This window comes from Myotis yumanensis, unplaced genomic scaffold (assembly GCF_028538775.1).
Source record: "Myotis yumanensis isolate MYYU_CA2020_CCGP unplaced genomic scaffold, mMyoYum1.0.hap1 SCAF_11, whole genome shotgun sequence".
Taxonomy (NCBI): domain Eukaryota; kingdom Metazoa; phylum Chordata; class Mammalia; order Chiroptera; family Vespertilionidae; genus Myotis; species Myotis yumanensis.
In genome coordinates this window covers 24,003,396-24,024,775 of record NW_027223762.1, presented here as the reverse complement: position 1 = coordinate 24,024,775, position 21,380 = coordinate 24,003,396, and the positions used below count along the sequence as shown (strand labels likewise).

General features: G+C 46.4%; 1 protein-coding gene and 1 non-coding gene across 4 annotated transcripts in view; both read right to left on the bottom strand.

Moving 5' to 3' along the window:
• The window catches only part of PRKCE (protein kinase C epsilon), a 443,541-nt gene that overhangs the window by 153,092 nt on the left and 269,069 nt on the right, over positions 1-21,380 (bottom strand). For all 3 annotated transcript variants that reach the window (XM_070429139.1, XM_070429137.1, XM_070429138.1), the window contains one exon: positions 1,359-1,518. In XM_070429139.1, the coding sequence (XP_070285240.1) occupies positions 1,359-1,518 (160 nt within the window). The remainder of the gene's footprint in view (positions 1-1,358; positions 1,519-21,380) is intronic.
• On the bottom strand, positions 10,680-10,794 carry LOC139020283 (U5 spliceosomal RNA). The gene has a single exon (XR_011473276.1). It is a non-coding gene; the product is annotated as a U5 spliceosomal RNA (small nuclear RNA).

The following is a 21,380-nucleotide window of genomic DNA, read 5'->3' as shown; positions in this document are numbered from 1 at the left end:
GAATCTGTACGACTCAGCTTTCAGAGCCTCTGTCCCTCCGAACATGCAATTCATAAACACGATACAGAGAACAGAGCTCGGAGGGCCCAGGCAGCCCTGGGAAGGAGGCCGTCTGTGGGTGGGAGCAGGGTGCTATTTCTGCCTCCGCTGGGTTGAGTCTTCTCTGAGCTGTGTCACCTCAGATCTCCATGCCAACCTCAGCGACGGGTTCTGGAACACCATGAGGATGAGAGGAGCCACTCCTGGACACCCCGTCCTCCAGAGTGCAATTCCAATGCTACCCGGCTGGGTTCCTGCTGCAATTTGGCCTCATTCACTCTTCCCCACCGGATCCAAGCACGCTGGCAAGCTCCAGTCAGCTTCAAAGGTTCAGAGAGGCTGCCAGAAAGGCCCGTGGGGCTTCAGGAAAAGCATGAGCTTCCAGTTGTGCTCACCAGGGGTGGGATCCGGCCTCTGACACTTCCCAGCTGGAGGGGTGCAGGCTAGTCTTGCTTTGATTTCTGAGCCTCAATATTGTTGTTAGTGGAATGGGGTTCACAATACATAGCTCAGAGGATACCGGGAAGATTTAATTAAATATTTCCAGTGCCTGAGAGAGAATCTGGCACGGGGTAGGTATTCACGAAGTCTCCCGCCAATCCCCAAGGCCAGTGCTCCTGATCCCTTTCCACCTCCCAAACAGGCCTACTACTTACCTATCTCTGCTTATCAAACTCTTAGTCATCATGAAAGGAGAAATGCCACCTCCTCCAAGAAGCCTTCCCTGAGTACTTGAGCCAACGCTACTCCCTCACTCTGAAACCTCAGGATCCTAGCAGCACCAGTGTTACAACAGTTACTAAGAACTCTTTGTATTAGCAATATTGGCAGTTGAGTGTTTTTTAACTTTATTATAGAGAAATTCAAACATATACAGGCCCATCACCCAGCTCCAACAGTGATCAATGCATGGCTGCTCCTGTTTCTTCTCTACCCTGAGCCCGTTCCCCCTCCTCCCATAGTAGTTTTTAAAACAAATCCAAGATTCATATCATTTTACTTGTAAATAATTCCGTTTGTCTCTCTAAGGATAAAGACTCTTTTTAAAGAAACCACAATCGCGGTACATTGTTGGTTATAAAATCTTCACTCCTTAAATGTGATACATGATATGATCCTAAGTACAAAGTCACCAGGAACCATAGTGTCTTTCCATTCGTTCTCCCAAGCACCAAACACTCACTTAGCTTTTTAGAAAAGTCTTCTGCAATTAAACCAAGAAGAAATCAAGCACACCAGCACTTTTTACAGTTTGTAATCTCCCAACGTCTCAGCCCAGAGAAGGCATAACAAGAAGATCCCAGGAGAGAGGGCCTTACCAGATAAAATCCCTGCAGTGGGAGCAGTAGGTGGGCTGCCGAAGGTAGGTGGCCATGAACTTGTGGCCGTTGACCTGGTGGACCCTGCGCCTGACGGCCCCCTGCCGCTTCCTGGGCCGCATGCGCTCCCTGAACACGCGCTCTTCATTGTCTTTAGGGGCTGGGGAAGGAAAAGAGCAGAAAGAGAACAGTCTGGGTTAGCACAGCTAGAAAGTGTCCTCCTGTGGGACAGCTGCTCCATCCTCGGGTGCCTGGAAGTGGGAGGGGACGTGGAGGGCCGCTGTCACTGGTGGAGGGATTCAGGGGTCTGAGGAGCCTCAGTGCTCAGCTCCAGCGAGACCACACGGGGTGGGAAGGCCCAGACTGTGCAGGTTCCCACACCAGCTGCACCCTGAGTATCCGTCCCCATCCCCAGTGGCTCCAGGCGTGGCTGCTCCACTCCTCCATAGCAGCTAGGTGTGGTAAGGGTGTGGGGTCAGAAGGCTCAGGGTTCAAATCTTATTGTAACTTCTGAGCAGTGTGACAGCGGACAGCCAGTGTTCCCTTGCCCAGAGCCTCCGTGGGCATGGCCCTCTGTACATGGGGGTGACGGTGCCCACCCCACGGAGCCCTGTGGAGTCAGTGGTGTGACCTCCCTCTGCACCTAGCCACCTGGCTCAGAGAAGTAGCTGCCTGATAAATCCAACTGTTTTGCCTCTTGCCTCTTACCTAGGCTGGGACAGGAAGAACCTTTTCCCAAGGGTCAGAGGAGAGGGGAGTGTAACACTATGAAAGCAGACAGTTTCTATGGTAGCCGCCTACAAGGCAGGAACCCAATCATGCTGGCATCTTGTTCTCGGACTTCTAGCCTCCACAACTTGGAGAGATCGCTGCTGTTTAGGCCACCCAGTCATGGTCCTTTGTTAAGGCAGCTGCGCCAAGTAAAACACTGATGGCAATAGCTAGCGCTTATTGAAGACTTACTCTAGCAAAGCATGTTACATGCGTTACATGTGGTAACTCCCTGAATCTCCACAAGGACCCTGCTTGAAGGGCACTGCTATTCACTGCATTTTGCAGGTGGTGCAAACTGAGGGGTAGAGAGTGTAAGTGACCTGCTCCTGTTAGCACAGCACTGAAGTAGTGGAGCCTGGGTTCTAACCCTGAGAGCAGGGGAGAAGCCAGTGCCTCACTGTGCACATGCTGCTCAGAGGGACACCCCCTCTCCCTCCAGCCAGGCCCGAAGCGCTCCTCTGAGTGGCTCTCATCATGGAAGAGAGCTGCCACCTGTGGCTTCTCCGAGGGCAGGGGAGGCAGGCTCTGGGCCCTGCCAGGCTCCTACCACTAGTTCCGGCCCTGGAAGGTCGCCTCCATGGCACAGCTTAAAATGCACTGGGAGGCTCTGTGTCCTCTAATACCCCAACCCCACTCATCCCACCGTAGCAGTGTCGATCCTCGGGGGAAGGCATCACCCTTCCTGGACATCTTTGAAATTAAGATGCCCTGCAGTAGAGATCACATGTGTGAGCCAAAGGCTATCCAAGGGCATCTTGTCAGTCCAGAGAGGGCAGGGATGGAGGGCAGTAAAACTGAGGGGGGAGAGGCAAGAGCGGCCGTGCATGTCCCGCGGGGCTCGTAGGAGCCTCTGAGCAAACAGGAGCATTGTGGACCCCCAGCCTGCCTGCCTTCCCTTTTCAACGGGTGCTTATGGTCTCAACAAGTCTGACACTGACCTCCTTCTGGGTGTGGAAAGCCACACCCTCTTACTCTGCCACAGCCTAGGGGCTGAGACCAGCTGCCCAAATTCTCACACGAAGACCTAGTTCTGTTTTCACAGAGACATTGATAGATGCATGTGCGCACACACGTACAGAAATATGGCAATCATCACTCGTGCAATCATAGGTGATTTTCATTTCTGCCTCATAGTTTTCACTATATTTAGAATATTCTGCTATTTTTATAAACTGGAAAATAAATGTGGTGATTTTAAAAAACACACAAATCTTTTCAGTAGCCCTTACTAGCCACAGACCTGACCTACAGAAAACCAAAAAAACCCAGTGTTGGCAGCTCAGGCCAGAGGATGGGAATTCTCTTTGTCAAAGGCATCCTTCCAATTCTTTCACAGAAGGATTTGCCAAGGAGTATATTTAAACAGTATATTTAAGATGCAATTTAATTTACAAATCCCACAAGTGTATTAGTCATTTGAGCCTGGAAAATTGTATTTTCAGTTAAGATGGAGATGAGTGCAATCTAGTTTTCTCTAGGGAGCACTGCTGTGGGGGGGGGGGGGGGGGGCGGGGGGCGGGTATAGTCGTCCCCAAGGGCCTTACCTCTTAACTTTTTACAGAGATGACCAGCAACCTGTGCTTACATTGGTTTAATAGGTAAATACAGCAACCAACTAATTTAACTCCATTTGCCTTTAAAGACCTCTTGGAGAAGAGGGCTGACCCCTGGATGGGGGGAGGGAAGGTGAGACAGGGAGCCAAGGATAAATCCTGCTAAGTCAGGGTCTGACTGGACTTCCCCACAGGGTTCTGTTGCTCCTGCCCATCCAGACTACTTTGTGAGTCAAGTCTTATGTCAAAGATGTGGGAAAACAGAAAGAAAGGAAGAGCACAGGTAAGCTTTATGTTCTCAACAGGTCCCTGGCCACCGCTGTGGGCAAAGCAGCAGGACAGGCAACAACAAAGGGTGGGGGCCCTGGCTGTGAAAATACACCCAATACTGCATCCCTCTGCACAAGGCAGCCAAGGGTCTGGCCAGAGTACCTTTGTGCCCATCACCCCCACACACAGAAGGCGCAGCCTGATCACGTGAGGAGGGAAACCACAGGGTTCCCTGGCCTCCCAGCATCACCCTGCTGGGATCCGGAGTCACCCATAGAAATGGATCTCTTCAGACTTCCCACTGCTGTGAAGGATCTCTATTAAAATGCAGCTCCCATTGGGTAGAGGTGATGCATTATGTGTGCATGTGCGTGTGTGGATGTGTGTGCACACATGTGTGTGGGTGTGTGTGAGAGAAAGGAGAATTAGTAGTATGAATATGACATAATTGTGTGTGTGCATGTATGAGGGACAGAGAATTAACAGTAGCATGAATGTGACACAATCCTATATAATAAAAGCCTAATACGCTAAGTGTCCAGTCGTCTGTTCAACCAATCAAAGCGTAATATGCTAATGATATGCTAAGGTTGCTCAACTGCTCGTTATGACGTGCACTAACCACCAGGGGGGCAGACGCTCCAACTGGTAGGTAAGCTTGCTGCTGGGGTCTGGCCAATCAGGACTGAGCAAGATGGGCCGGACATACCCTGGAGCCCTCCTGCAGTTCCTTCCCAGCCCCAATTGTGCACCGGTGGGGTCCCTCAGCCTGGTTTGTGCCCTTTTGCAATCCGGAACTCCTAGGGGGATGTTGGAGAGTCAGTTTCAGCCCAATGGTGGAACGTCTGGTTGCTATGATGCTCACTGGCCACCAGGTGGTACACGCTCAATGCAGGAGCTGCCCCCTGGTGGTCAGTGTGCTCCCACAGGGGGGGCGCCGCTCAGCCAGAAGCCGGGCTCAAGGCTGGCAAGCACAGTGGCGGTGGTGGGAGCCTCTCCCACCTCCACAGCAGCGCTAAGGATGTCCCACTCCCAGCTTTGACCTGCTCCCCATGGGGAGTGGGCCTAAGCTGTCAGGTGGACATCCCTCAAGGGCTCCTGGACTGTGAGAGGGCGCAGGCTGGGCTAAGGGAGCCCCCGCCTGAGTATGTGAATTTTGTGCACCGGGCCTCTAGTTAATTTATAAATGTTTATGTGTGCATAATATTCAATTAATATAAGAATTTATATATTATAGTATATAACATAGTATATTATTATATTAATATTTTATGATGACCATAATATAATAGTATTATATATTATAATTACAAAATAATATTCTAACACAATTATATTTTAATTATAATGTAATTATATATAATATGCAATATGATATAAACATACATAGTTTTGCTGAACCATTTGAAAGTTTCAGACATAGTAACAAGTTGACCCTAAATACATCACCTTTATCTCCTAAGAACAAAGACATTCTCCTCCACAACCACAATATCAGAGTCAAGAAATTTAACATTGACATAATATTATCTGATAAATAGTTCAAATTCAAATTTCTCTAATTGTCCCTAAAACATCCTCTATAGTTCCTGTTTTAAAATGTTGGACCCAGGAGCTAACTAGAGCTCATGCATTGCATTTAGTTGCCATGTCTCTTTAGTCACCTTAACCTGGAACCATTTTCTCGACTTTTTTTCCTTTTTGTGAGACATTTATGAAAAGTCTAGGATGTTGTCTTATGGAATGTTCCCCAATCTGAATTTGTTAATTTTCTCCCATTAGTTTCCAATTAAAGGGCAAGAACACCAGAGATATCTATGTACCAACAAGTCCAAATATATACATCAAGACCCCTATAGATAACTGTGTAAGTGATATGAACTTGCCATGTATAGAAGAAGAAATATAAACATCCACTCTTATTCAAAATTTTTAAAATGCAAAGCAGAACAGTTTTGATATTCCACTAACTTAACATGCAATACCTAATAAAGAAACAATTTTTTAATGGCATTATCCACTGCTATGGAACTGATTTATTCATTCACTGCTACAGGCCATGTAACATAACATCTACTGAAAGCAATACTACAATATATAACAAACACAGCAAAGTGATTCATATCCTTTGATTTGGAAACTCCTTAGAAATTTACTTTAAGTCAATTATTAGACAAAAACTAACAACTTACTGATGCTTCCCCCACTGCATATCTATATTGGCCAACAAATAGAAGTAACCTGATTGCCTAACAGAAGAACGGTCTAATAAATTATATGTAGAACAATTTAAAACTGGTGAGGAAATACTATGTAAGAATATGGGGAAATGTAATAAAACGTAAAAACAGAAAGCACAATAACACAACTCTATGTAAAACATATTTGCAGGTGTAAAGTAACATAAGATGATGGGGATTATGCATTGTAATATTTGGACAAATTTTCTCTAATGCTCTTTAATGACTTTTAAAGCAGTGCTCTCTGCCTAAAGTACCAGGCAGTGGAAAAGAGTGGGTGGCTACATGGGTGGGCAGGAGGGGAAGACACCAAATGTTGCTGTGGAAAGCAGGACAGACAGGAAGATGTCATCAGCTTCCCAGCTGCCTGTGGCTCTGGAGTGAAGAATTACCCCATCTGCCCCCTATGCTGTGATCTGTCCCCTATACCTGTGCTCTGCCCCCTATACCTGTGCCTTATTCTGAAGAATGCTCACTGCTGTCATTGGACACCTTCAGCCATGCCCACCTGGTGTGACCATTTATTGGCTGCAGCCTCTGAGGCAAAACCAAAGCTGGCTTTACTCCCAGAGGACCCTTTCTGAATCCCTGTTTAATGGCTGCATCTGCCACATAGTAGAAGGGGTGACCTTGAGTCAGGGCAGGACTCTACACCAAGATAGATAACTTTTGCAAAACTCTGTGCAGAAATGAAGTTCTTGGCTGGTGAGATATAATGACAAGAATTCACAGAGGCATAAAGTGAAGCAGAGACATCCTCTGAAGCAGCGATGAGATCCTCAGTAACCCCAGCCTCCCACAACATTCCAGGCACGTGTCTGCTTGGTCTGATTCAACTATCAACTTCAAACTCCTGGAGCTTTTACACCAATGAATATCTTACAGCCCCCATGCTCAGGCGACTCTGACAGGTTGCATGCAGGTGGCAGGAGCAGCAAAAAGAACCCACACCTTGCAGTTAGTGTTCTGTTGACCTAACCTCACCTGCCCCTTATCCCTGGGCAGAGACCTCTCAAACATGACCAGGGAGCACTCACAGACACAGGGAGTGGCAGCCCCAGTGCCAAACCTGACACCACCTTTTCTGCCAGTCTAATTACTGAAGGTCTCAGGACTGCCATCAGCTCCCTTACCCTGCCTCAGCTCCTGCACGGAGAGGGAGCCAAGGACAGACGGAACGCATGAGGTCAAGGGCACCCTTAATCTCAGTGCTCTCTGGGTGCCTTTTGGGTTAGAAACACCCACCAGGGGATTTCCCAGAGGCCCAGACTAATGCACCCCTGGATGCCAGCACTTCCTTCCAGGGTCTAGGAAGAAGACTGCCAGATCCAAGCATCAACCTTGCCCAAAACCCTTCACCAGACTGACCAATGTGCATGACCTGCCACCCCTAAGCACCACTGTCATTCCTCAGTGCAGGGCGGTCACCGACTTTTGATGTTCAGGGCACACAGGGCCCTTCCCTCAAGCAAGTAAATATGCTATGGGGTTGTCTTTATTGTTTTTTACTTCTCCTTTTTGACTTCTTTCTGTCAGTATGGTTGAACTCAGTGTTAGGAGACTGTCTGCCCCAACTTGCATTATGTCCTCCAACAAGTCATTTAATCTCTTTGAGCCTCTGTTTTTTTATCTGTCAAGATGGGGTAATGTAATGGCTCTCCCTGAACCCCAAGCTGGTACACTTCTTTCTCTCTTCCTGGAGCAACATGACACCTCATTACTGAGGAAGAGTGAAACAGCCGCACCCCACTCTGCAAAACCTACTGATAGCCTTTGTTGTCCCCACCCTGCTGGGGCCCAGCTGCCTCCAGATGTTCCACATCTGCCACTATGAGTAAAACAGAGAGTCAGCATTCTCTCCCCCAACCCCAACCATGAGGGGCTTTAGAAAAACAGAATCCATCTCCAGATTTGGAAAACCATCAGGAAGACTGGGCTGACTCAGCACTAGGCCAAATGCAGGAAGAAATGTGACTCGTTTGAGGAAAGGATGGGGACCTCCTCAAAAGGCTAACCCAAGCAAGTAATGAATCCAGTCCTCAAGGCAGGTAATTTCACATCATGAAGAAAACAATTCAATCACCCTGGTATTTTTGTCTAACTACTGTCAAACCTTGGATATTTTTCAGAACCTGAAAAATAACAACTACCACTTGTGGGGCCCTTGTGCTGAATGCCATTCTAAGCATCTTACATCCATGAAGTGCTATTCCATACACATGAGGTACTGTTCCATACACAAGGTTCTGTTCCATATACATGAAGTCCTGTTCCATATACATGAGATACTGTTACATACTCATGAGCTATTACTACATATACATGAGGCACGACTGCATGCCCATGAGGTGTTATTGCATATTCATGAGATCTTATTAGATATACATGAGATTCTATTGCATACCCATGAGGTATTGTTACATATACATGAGATATGTATTTAACTTATACACATGCTATGAGGTGGTATTACTCTCAACTTACAGACAAAGAAATCAAAACTCCAAGAAGTTAAATAATGAATTTGGTGAAGGTCAGTCACACAGCCAACAAACAGTAGATGTCAGTTCCAGAATCCCCACCCTTGCCTCCCAAGGATGGTAGAGTAGCCTGGGTCCCACTTGTGCCTAACTCCATGTATGGAAGTCTCCTCCCGCTGCTGTTCACCCGCTTCTCCACACGTCAGCCCCTGCTCTCATCTAGAGACTTAGAGGAAAGGCTAAAGGGGACTGACTGATACATGCGACACCCACACAATGGGATGTAATGCAGTGGTTACAAAAGCATATATGCTAAGTCCACCAAGAAACAATCATGGGAAAGAAAACCAAGACATGTGTATAGTTTGTATTTGCATAAAAAAGAGAAAAGGATAAATATACTCAAACAACATAAGCAAAAGTACACGTTGAGAATTTCTGAAGGGAATAAAATAATCTCCATCCAAAATGTTTATTATGTGAATGCTGGATGCCAGGCACTGTTCAGGGCATAGACCCTTGGCCACCAGGATGGACCATGGCCACTCTCTCAATTATTAATTCTCAGCTATTCTGGACTTGGTCCTTACTAGACAGCCTCCACCAAGAAAGCAAGGAATTATCCTGACATTCCAGATAACAGTGATGGGAGGGAGGTGCTCCTGACAGGAGCCACACGGAACCTCTCCCAGCAGCCTCTGAGGAGTTAACTTTCCCTCTCAACAATTCTCTGGTTTGATTGTATGGCCTTATTGGCACCCCGCCCCCCCCGCCCCCGCCACACACACACACACACACACACACACACAACAATAACAACACACACCAAGATCAATAAAAGGAAAAAATAAAAATAAATAATACTAGGTGCTGAAAACCAAAGGAGCAGTGCCTTTTATTTTGTATTTGCCACAAGGAAAACAGGCTCTAATAGGTTCATGTGAGATAAATGCTTCATGACAGTTTGAACTACTAAGTAAATATTTATGTGACGCCAAAGAATATGTTCCACATGTTGTACTCACACAATACATTAAAGAAAATTTCTGTTCAAAACAGGAAAGAGGAAACAGCAATGAACTCCCTGAGAGAGAGATCATGGATCTGTATCTTCCCAGCCTGAGAGCAGCGCCTGGAATCCACAGGTGGGATTCTCCATGCGACCCAATCAGAGGGCACTGGTGGCACTTCAGGCTCAGCAGCTCAGGTTTCATGTAAACCGTCCTCTTCTCGCTCTCCCTCACGTTCTGAATGATCTGTTCTGTGTTCATGACATTGCTAATGCTCTGTCCCCTGATTAAAACAAGCGTAAACTGAGGTAAAACACAGTGATGGCTGGACCATGGGATGATCACCCAGGAAGAGTCCAAGGGAGAAAGCAGAGGGCAACCCCCCAATCCCACCACGTACACATGGACACGGAGCACCACTGGAGAGCAGGGATTTCCTTACGCAGGAAGTCTGCTTGCCTCCTCCCCATCTGTACTCATTCATTCCCTCCCTCCAGCTTCCATCCATTCAAAATTACATATGGGAGTCACTGAAATTTGACTGTATGCCTCTGGTGCGCAGGAAAATCACTACTTGCCAGAAGGAAATCACAAGCAAAACCCCTCCAGGCAGACCTGCTGAAAGCTCAAAGAGCATTCCCAGCCTGGGAAATCAGCCAAGTGGGGCACCAGCCAAGGGTGGGGCCAGAGTCCCTGCTGGTGCCAGTGATGGGCCTGTGATTCATACAACAGGAAACAAAGCTGTTGCTGAATTCTTGGGCACCTGAGCCCTATGGAGCTTGTGTCCCTGAGGCCAGGTTCTGTCCATTGTTCATATTGCTAAAATGCTGTATTTCAAAATGCCTGCGGGAGAACAGTGACAGAAATCCCAACAGGGTGTCTGTCTACTCCCACATGCAGTCGGTGGTCCTGGGGAGCGGGGAGTGTCAATGCAAGTGAGGCTTGGCACCCCCCTCAAATATATAACAAGCCTTTAAAAAATCGTTTTCAATAAGCCCTGCAAGTGCAAGGACTCAAAAAGTTGGGTAAAAACTCTGAGTTGTTCCTCTCCAAGGAAATCTTTAGTAAAAGGCAGAAGATGTATATGATCTGAAGGGAAACCAGAGAATATCACAAGCCTTTTAATGCCACAGGCATCTGAGCCAAAAGGGTTAGAGGTTCATTTATTGAAAACTCACACCTCTCCAGTGCAGCTGACATCAGCCACTCCACATTATCCAGTCAGTGGCAGACAGCGTTCAGGAAGATTTGAGCAGAGTGAGCTAATACTCATACCCTCTAACGGCCCACCTAATCCGGACTCCAAACAGCTTATCAAACAAAGTGGCTAAATGATTTCCCCAAATACCACAACAAACAAACTTTTTAGTTTCCCCAAACGTCTTCTTTGCAAAGGTGGTTCTGAGTTCTCACTAATGTTTTAAAGTTAAAATTTAAAAGAAAGACCCTGCCTGTCCCAGAGAGAGCTGCAGTCCTGCGCAGGTTCCCATGAGGCTGACCAGGTGGGTATTTCCTGTTACGTTAGCTGGGAAAGGAGAGTTTCAGGTAATCAGAAGATTATAAAAGAAGAAAATAAAAGGCAATGAGAGAATGGCAAGACAAGGGGGATGAAGAAAGAAGATGCTTATTAAGTGACAAAGTCCAGGCTGGCAATTGGCTAAATGAACTCCACACCTTCTCAGGAAGCAGATGGATTTGTCTTTCGTAACAGAACCTCCTCTCCCCAGTGCTTTGGTCCATACTGACCAAGAAGAGAGCTCGCCTTCCTTCCACCCTCCTTCCTAGTCACCCAAGCCCAGCTAGTTTCCAGACCAGGACGCGTGTGTGTCCCACTCCCCCCACCCCACCCCCAATGCCGGCACCTCTCCCCAGCCAGGGCCACTGCAGTCTGGGAAACCTAATGAATTCCCAGTTATTACTCTGAGGGCCCCAGAAACTCCCATCTCCTCCTGAGCTGTCTTCCATGGTGATATGAGAATTTTTGGGAAAGAACAGTCACCATGTGAGGAGAGTATGTTGATAACAGCTCTGCGAAACATCAAAGACGTCTGCAAAATTTTGGACTGCATAGCTATAAACTCCCATACAGTGAACATGAAAACTTCCAAGGGCAAAGAGGGGAGAAAACTTAATTTTTCCATTCTGATGAACCTAAGAAAATATTCTGAGGCCACAGATTCTTAAGGAAGATGTAGTTAGCGTAGATTTTAGTGGCAATAAAGAACAAGTGGAGATCAAGTTCCCCAAATAAGTTATCTTTGCCAGAGGGAAAAAATGACTGGCCACAGGCCCTGCCTTGAATAAATCTCAACCAACTTCTTGCAGGTATATATTCTTAGTCACTAGGGCCCAGCGGAAGAAGCAGTTATGACTTAACATTACCCAGCTCTTATCCTATAACTTTTTGCCTTGGGGCAGTCCAGGAGTTGTGTCTTTACATATAGAAGATGGCACTTTCCTAACCCGGAAATCTGGTCTCTTCATACAGGGAAGTTACCTGCCTGCCCTTTAGGTTAGTCTTGGCTTGAGCAGTAACTGGGACTAGGCAGAAAGGTTAAGCTGAAGTGAAGGTCTACCATCCAGTCTTCAGAGTCTCAAGAATCCTAGGGATGGATTAGCACTGTCCCTGGCCAAAGCACATTGCTTCCACATGTCAAACGTGTGAGCGAGTCTGCCTATTCCTACGAGGTCATGGGATGCCAAAGAAGAGAGAACTGAAGTCCATCTAGAGTAAGCATGTCAAACTCAAAGGCTAACACAGGCCAAATAAACAAGGCATGCGGCCTACAAGCTGAGAGTTTGACATGCTTGATCTAGAGGAAAGAGACAGAAAGCAATTTTGGTTTCTGGGAGAAATGAGAAAGGGTTGAACAGGAGGTATGGTATCCAATCTCCATGATGACTCCTGCCTCCTGGTATCCTCCTTTGTGTGGGCCTTTTCTATAATAAATAGAGATGACCTGCTGGCTTGTGTAACCAGAACAATTGTGCAGAAATGACAGTGTAACTTCTGAGTCTGGGTCATAAAAGACACTGCGGTTTCCACCTTGCTCTCTCTGGGATCACTCACTCTGGAGAAAGCCAGCTGCCATGTATGAGGACACTCAAGCAGCTCTGTGAGAGGTCCATCCGGTGGGAACCTGAGGCCTCCTGCCAATAGTCAACAGTGACTCGTGAGCCATGTGTGTTAGCCACGTTGGAATCAGATCCTCTACCCCCAGGTGAGTCTTTCATTGACCACAGCCCGGGTCAACATCCCAACTGCAAGCTCATGAGAGACCATGGGCCAGAACCATCCAGCTAAAGCTGTAGAATTCCTGATCAACATCAACTTGATGAGATAATACATATCCATTATTGTCTTAAGCTGCTAAATTTGGAGTAATCTGCTACACAACAATGGATATATAATTCAAGAGAAAATGGGTAAACCAAGCAGGAGAGATGTAGGGTAGACATTGGAAGCAGTTTTTAACTGTAAGGACTATACATTCCCTCAATAAATATTTACTGAGTGCCCCCTGGGTGCTAGGTACTGTGCCTCTACTGTGTGTTACACATTAATCCTGCCGATGGAGAAAGAGAGAGGGGAAGAATAAATATTGACAGGACAGGTTATATTAGAATCCCAGCCACAAGGCGAAAGTGGGGTAGGCTGACCTGGCTCCTGAGAGCTGGGAAATCAAAGATACTGGTGTCCTAAAAAAAATCAAAGTGATCCCTGTTGGTCTCGGCTCCACTGTGTTAGCTTTATCCCTTAAGCTTGAAGCTGAAACCACTGTTAGAATGCAGATCCTCTGGGAGAGCCATTATGAGTTTAGTGTGGATGAATTACAGATCCTTTTTGGAGCAGTTGTACTGGGAAGATGGGAAAATTGTGGGGCATAAAGGGTTCGTAGGGCCTTCAGGGAGAGTGGTGGCAGGAGATAAATTTTGGAAATGTTATAGTCAAAGGCTAATGGGTACTTGGCATATCTCAAGCAGAAGATAAAATCGGTTTTTTAAAAAATCTAATAATAAAAATAATAGGCACCATTTGCTGTATAACACGTGATGAGAACATATTTTCTAGACTTCTCCAAAGGATTCTACAAGGTGGGCATTATTATCTCCACTATACCAGTGGTCGGCAAACTGCGGCTCGCGAGCCACATGTGGATCTTTGGCCCCTTGAGTGTGGCTCTTCCACAAAATACCAACTTCTGCGCATGGGCCACGAAGTTTCAATCGCACTGTATTTGCGTGCCCGCACGTGGTATTTTGTGGAAGAGCCACACTCAAGGGGCCAAAGAGCCGCATGTGGCTCATGAGCCACAGTTTGCCAACCACTGCACTGCACGAACGAGGGGCCGGGGGCTAAGGAAACCTGAGTTACTTGCCCAAGGGTGCACAGTTATTAAGTGCAAGAGCCTGGTTTGGTACCAAGGCCCATCTGGCTCCAAAGTTCACAGTTTCCCCACACACAACACATGTTAAAGAACATGGGTAAACATTACTGTCCCCTTTTCATCTCATGTAGGAACTGGAAAAAGCATGTAAGAAAATTTGAGCACGGTGTTCATATTTCTCTCACAGGTGGTTTGTAGACTTTTTAAAAATTTCCTTCTTAAATGGTGTCAAAGAAAAAATGTTGAGGAAAAATTATTAACAGATTGGAAGGGGAGAGGCCAATTTCTTTCAAGTGAACATGGGGTTTGATGAGAAGTTTTGAAAGTTGTTTTGGAAACCAGACTGCTGACAAAGTAACAGAAAACAAAAACTCAGAGACAACTCACTTTCCTACCACACTCCACATGCCAGGGAGCACGAGGGGGGACGAAGGGGGAGAGCAGAAAGAGCAAAGCCCCTGCTTTCAGACCATGTACACTGATTCCAGTATTTTCCTGCTGAACGTAGAGAGGCAGGAGCAGATGTGAGGTAGCAAACACAACCTTCACATAGCCAACCACCTCCTGGAACAAAAGGTTTCTCTCTGCGTGAGCCAAGCAAGGAAGAACGTTTCAGATGAAAGTATTCCCTAATCCTGACCCACACCATCGAGTGTCTGGCAGGAATACATAGCCATAAAGGAAAAGTCTGGTCTCTTTCCCAGGTCAGTCCCCTCCTCAAGCCTAAGGTTACAAAGATGCAAGTTCAATAATGCTATTTAAAAAAGAAATGTTATCCTCTTTCTTCAAACAGAGCATTTAGCAAAGGTCCAGATCAAATCTAACTGGAAGCCCTGGCCAGTGCGGCTCATTCAGATGGTTGCACCAAGTGGTCGCTGGTTCGATTCCTGGGCACATGCTCAGGTTACAGGCTCAATCACCAGCAGGGGGCATTCAGGAGGAAGCCAATGTTTCTCTCCCTCTCCTTTCCACTTTCTCTCTCAAATCAATCAATATATATATATATATATATATATATATATATATATACACACACACACACACACACATACATATGTTACTAGAAAATTAGAATTGAGAGGTTAAAAAAGTATGTTTGTGTATAAGGTATAAGAACTAAAACAAAGATATGACACTATATCTTTTGTTCTTTGAAACCAACTTCCTGCGGGAAAAGAGTGCAGTGTTGAAGAAGGCACCCTTCCCCTATTCTGGAGCTGCCCAAGCCTGGGCTAGCAGCCTGGTCCAAACGATCTGTGCAATGGAGAGTTCTTCTCTGCTTGGGAAGAGCAGGACGATGATTTTCCTCTTGCCCTGGGGAAGCTTGGAGCCTTTTAAAAGCTTACGCCCTTATTTGCAGCTCGAGGGAATCCCAGTAGATTTCGGAGTGAGGATGACCTGAAACTTGACCACTCATTAACCAGAACTACTGTCTGATTCTCAACCAATCAGCCTGAAATGTATGCCCATTAGACCCCTGACTTGGCTCTATCTGAAGTTGATGTCTCGCTTGAAAACCTTCCTAGATATCAGAGCCGGCCTCTCGTTTCTCCAGGGGAAATCTCATTTCCTGTCGCAGTGTGATGGCTAAGGGAGTTCAGAAAAATATTTTAAAGGCTGAAAAAAAAAGGAAAAAGAGGATCTTCTTTCTTTCAGACAGACAATGGCCACAATGTCTTATCAAATCTGAATTAGAACACAGAAGAACCTAGATCAGTGATGGCGAACCTATGACACGCGTGTCAGAGGTGACACACGAACTCATTTTTTTCGGTTGATTGTTCTTTGTTAAGTGGCATTTAAATAAATAAAATAAATATCAAAAATATAAGTCTTTGTTTTACTATGGTTGCAAATATCAAAAAATTTCTATATGTGACACGGCACCAGAGTTAAGCTAGGGTTTTTCAAAATGCTGACACGCCGAGCTCAAAAGGTTCGCCATCACTGACCTAGATCAAGCCCATTAACATAATTTCATCACCGTTTTTTTCTAAACAACCTAAATTCTCTTTGCCTCCTTAAAATAACAGTGATTCTCAAACTTCAGCATGCTTCGGAATTATTCGGAGGGCTTATTGAAACACACACCACCTGGCCAGCGTGACACAGTGATTGAGTGTTGACCTATGAACCAGGAGGTCGAGGCTCAATTCCTAGTCAGGGCACATGCCCGGGTTATGGGCTCAATCCCCGGTGTGGGATGTACAAGAGGCAGTCGATCAATGATTTTCTCTCATCATTGATGTTTCTATCTCTCCCTCTCCCTTCCTCTCTGAAATCAATAAAAATATATTTTACAAAAAGAAAGAAAGGAACACACACTGCTGGGCCCCATCCCCAGTGTTCCTTTCAGCGGGTTTGAGGAGTGGCTGAGAATTTCACATTTAACTAGTTTACAGGTAATGCCAATGCTGCTGGTCTGGGACCATGGTTTGACAGACCATAGATCTGCCAGTGATGGTCTGTGGATTACTGGTGGTTGGTGAGGTCCGAAAGGTTGGCAACCGCTGGTCTAGACCACATTAGCCACTTTACCTGAATCATCTAAAAGTGAGATACTAATATATTCAAAAGTAACTAGGGCCCTGCACTGATGTAGGAAGCTAAAAAGACCATCACTCCCCCCATTACAACACAGCTCTGTGAGGGCCTCCAGGAGGCACTGCTCACCCCAGGTGAGGGGGCTGCAGGCTGAACCCCTTCCTCCCCTCAGCAGCTCAGGTGGTCATTTGGGGTGTTCACCACCTGGGAAATGGGGGAGAAGCCCACGTGTATGATTCCTTCTTCCTGTGTTCTCCCAGGGAGGGACCGTGAGCCTTTCTCCCTGTATCACAACAGGAACTTTAAAATACACGGAGACCATGGTCTCACCCTCAGAGATGCCATTAAATGGTGAGGGAGCAGCCCTCCAGGGGCATTTTCAGCTTCCCAGGTGATTTTAGCCAAAAGTCACTTGTGAATTTGTCCCAAAAGAAGTCTGTGTTCTTACTTTCTCTGCTGTTCAGGTGGCCATGAGGACATCTTCACAGCCAGGAGATTTGTTTTACTCCAAAAAACAAAAGAGCTAAAGAAAATGGCATTTCTTTATGTCTTCTTTTTCTTGTTCTTTTTTTTCTTTTTAAAATATATTTTTATTGATTTCAGAGAGGAAGGGGGTGGGAGAGAGAGAGATAAACATCTCTATGATGAGAGAGAATCATTGACCGGCTGCCTCCTGCATGTCCCACAGTGGGGATCAAACCCACAACCCAGGCATGTGTCCTGACCAGGAATCAAACCATGACCTCCTGGTTCATAGATCAACGCTCAACAACTGAGCCACGCCGGTCGGGCAGGTCTTATTTTTCTTATAGACAAAGGCACTAGATAAGACTGCAGGGGAGGGTTGGTGCCGCTTGTGTGACTTAGGTGAGTCCATTCACCCCCCTGAAAACTTGACTCTCTCTGTGCTTCTCCCACAGCAGCTGGTAAATTAGGATCAGCAGGTATATGAAAAAGATTGGAACTAATATTGCATGGCAAGATTAGCTCTCAGTGAAACTCATCTGGAGAGTAGTGAAAGATGCCAGGGCCCGGGTCCACCACAGACAACTCAATCACAGTCTCTGGGGGCAGAGCGTGGGCACTGGTACTGCTGTCAGCTCACCAGGGGGCAATAATGTGCACCCAGGGTTGAGAAGGGCTGATGGAAAGGGTGGGTGGTGGCGGTGCAAATAAAAATCAGGAGAGGCATGGAGGGACCACAGCACTGATGGAGCCCATGGCTTCTGTCTCAGCAGTTGCCAGTGACATTGCAGTGTTTGAGTTCAGTGTTTTTGAGGCATGACTCAGAAATAGGTATTCAGGGGAGGTATCCCCAGGAGGAGAGAGAGAAAGAAGGAAGGGGAGTCGGTATTCAGGGAGAGGAGGAGAGGACGAAAGAGGGAACGAGATGTTGAAAAACATGAAAAGTGCCCTTGACTGGGAGTCTGGTAACAGGATAAGATCTCGGTTCTGACACTAATCAGATATGCGAGCCCTGGGTAAGCCATTTCTCTTGCCTGGGTCTCAGCTGCCTGTGAGATAAAATGACAAGGGTGTCTGTGTGTTTTCAAGTCCTTCTGATCTGAGATTTTCCAGGTGTGTTCTGTCAAAACCACCAGAGTGTTAAATGGGCATTTGTCTGCGTCCTGTGACTATGAGGGAGAAGCAGGGGCTTCGGAGCTGAGCACCTTCCAGGTAATCTCATGCAAATGCTAAACACTGAGAACTGGTCAAGGGCTTCTTTGGAGCTATCAGTTATTTGAAATTTCATTATCACACACACCACTCAGTAACGTCAAAAGAGGCAGCTGGCTTGACCTTCCTATTTTTTTAAAATTTATTTTTATTGATTTCAGAGAGGAAGGGAGAAGGAGAGGGAGATAGAAATATCAATAATGAGAGAGAATCACTGATTGGCTGCCTCCTGCACGCCCCACACGGGGGATTGAGCCCACAACCCAGGCTTGTGCCCTGATTGGGAATTGAACCATGACCTCCTGGTTCATAGGACAACGCTCAACCACTGAGCCACGCTGGCTGGGTGACCTTTCTATCCATGCAATTAGTTTTGTGGGTGAAGCTAGCGTACCCTGTAAAACAAATTCTCCTACTGTAATCTATAGTTTTCTTTGGCTACTGTGTTTTGTGTCTTCTTAGTTTATAAGCTCCTTGAAAACGGGGACGGCTTGTCTAACAGAACATTGGTGTTATGTGTCACGGCTTAAACAAAGCCCCTTCAGTGGTCTTCCTTTTCTACAAAGTTATGTTCTTGGAAAGCTGCCCGTCAGTGGAACTGCCATCAATCAAACCCAATTTTAAATGCACATTAAGTGCTATATAAAGAGCCATGTGGTGAACGCTTTTGAAGAGTGCCTACATTTTGGGGGGAAATGCTAATAATTACACCTTAATTCAACTGTTTGGTAAGCCTAAAGTTTTAGCATAACAATTTTGATGTAAAATAGAGGTTGTTTTGTGTTCCTTTAATCTGAAGTCTTAACAAGGGGTTCTGGGGCATATTATAATACATTCTATAGTTTGTGCTCTTTCAGAATATGTTCGGCAAAAGGAGGGTGTTTCATTGGTTTAAACTTTAGCTGCTTATGTGTACTGAGCCACTTACATACATAGAACAGTGATGACCTGTGCGTGTTTACAAGGCCCAGGAGCCACATGGTGTCATGAAATGAGCATAATCTCTGTGAGTTGGGGCCTAGGTTCTCCTGCTCATCACCATCTAGCTGTGTGCCCTTGGGTGAATCCCTTTCCTTTCCTGGCTTCGGTTATCTGTGTGATGGAAATATTGGACTGTGTGGGGTTTACAGGTCTTTCTCTGCCTTCCGTGGATGGAAATTAGGTGGAAAAGATATGAGAAGTCATGGACATATAGGAGTGTCTTTATTGTAGACCAAGTAGCCATTGCTACCAAGTAGCCATTAGAGAAAACTGTTCTTCAAAGTAGCCCTTGCTAATACTACAGCAAACACAGGAGTCATACTAAGCAGCCTCACACCACTGGTTAGTAACACATCTTTATACCAACTTAGGCAAAAGAGGCTTCTTGCCAAATAGTGATATCATCACTTGGGCTACAGAAAGGCACGCCTCCAGGGCCTCATCTTCGCTCCCCTTTGGACAGGTGTTTCCGTTATACCCACTTTCCCCAAAAAATCCTGGGGAAAAGCTGAGCCAGCATGTTCCAAGGTTCTGACTCAGGTCATTTATAACCCATTTCATTTCCATAAAATTTAAATGAAAAATAGATTCAGGGGAAGTACACCAGAAAACAAATGGGAAGGCAGATAGGCCATGTGGCCTTACTGCATGGTTAGTCAAAGGTTGACCGAGCATGACTCACAGCCACCAATGATCTGAGCAAGGGTCTCGTGGGTCTGGAACCTACTGATGGGCAAACTCCGGTCCCCTTGCTTGGTACTCAGCCAACATCTTAATCCCTGGAAGGGGCTCTGTCAGGTTCATAATCAATCTGGCCTTGCAGATGAGTTATTAATGGCAGCCCTAGTCATTAATAAACATAAGACAACTTGTGCATGGAGATTACTGAATCCACTCCATTTTTTTGGCTTATCATTGCTGCCATCCACTGCTGGCCTCATACATAGGCACAGTGGCCCTTCATGTGGTCTCACTGAAGAAGCTGGAGAAACCCCTCACCAAATGGTCTTCCCACCAGCACCCAACATTCTCGCATGAGCAAGGATTCTTGCCTCTGAAGAGGCTGCATAAAATAAAGGCAAAGAGCCCTGGCTTTGGGGTCACACACCTGGATTCTAACTCTGGGTCTTACCAGCAGGACAGTTACACAGCCTCCCTTTAAGAGCTCTATAAGGATAACAGTAATACTAAAAGTGGTATTTGGAAAAGCACTGAGCACAGTGCCTGGCACATAGTACATGACAGAATGCACCTGACAGCTATAGGGGAGGTGTGGAAAGATATAAAATATGCCAAGACAGTATCATACATGACAGCTGTGGTTTCGGTTGTGGTGTAGCCCTCTTAGGTCCTCCTCTAAAGACTGAAATCTTCCCGGAACATGTCCTTGTCTTAGTGCGTTCAGGTGTCCGTCAGTTCCCTGCCTCATGGGAGGAACCCAAGGCAGCTGGAAGTTCAAGAAGGGGAGGTTGGAAGAACCATTACTGGAGAGAAGGGCACCGAGAGGCGTGGCTGGGAACACAGAGACAAGTGTCTCCACGTGCCTGAGGGCCTCCTCTGCACCCATCAAAAATGGTTTGGGGGGTGGATGGAACTTACCCACCCAAATGTCCAAGGATTTCTAAGTGAGGTCACTTGAGGGTCTTCTTTTTTTAACTGAGGATTAATTTACATAGATCTTAAGTGTACACGCTGATGAGTTTTGACAAATCACTCCAACTCGAGCTGTCTTTTATGTACTGGCTCCAAGACTTCCATACGGAGCTCACACATCAGGACACCCACTTGGAAAGACGCGGACCCTTCCCTGCAGGCCTGGAACCTGAAGCCATCCACAGAGTGCGGAACAAAAGTGGCGCCAACAAGTCAGAATGGAGTGAATGGGACTAGAGCAGTGAAGCAGAATGGAGAGGTGAACTGAGTCACCAGTTAAGTGATTCGGTCCTAAAAGGTTGTGGTATTGCCCTAGCTGCTTGGCTCAGTAGATAGAGCGTTCGCCTGCAGACTGAAGGTTTCCGGGTTCGATTCTGGTCAGTGGCACATGCCCAGGTTGCAGGCTTGATCCCCAGTAGGGGGCACGCAGGAGGCAGCTGATCAATGATTCT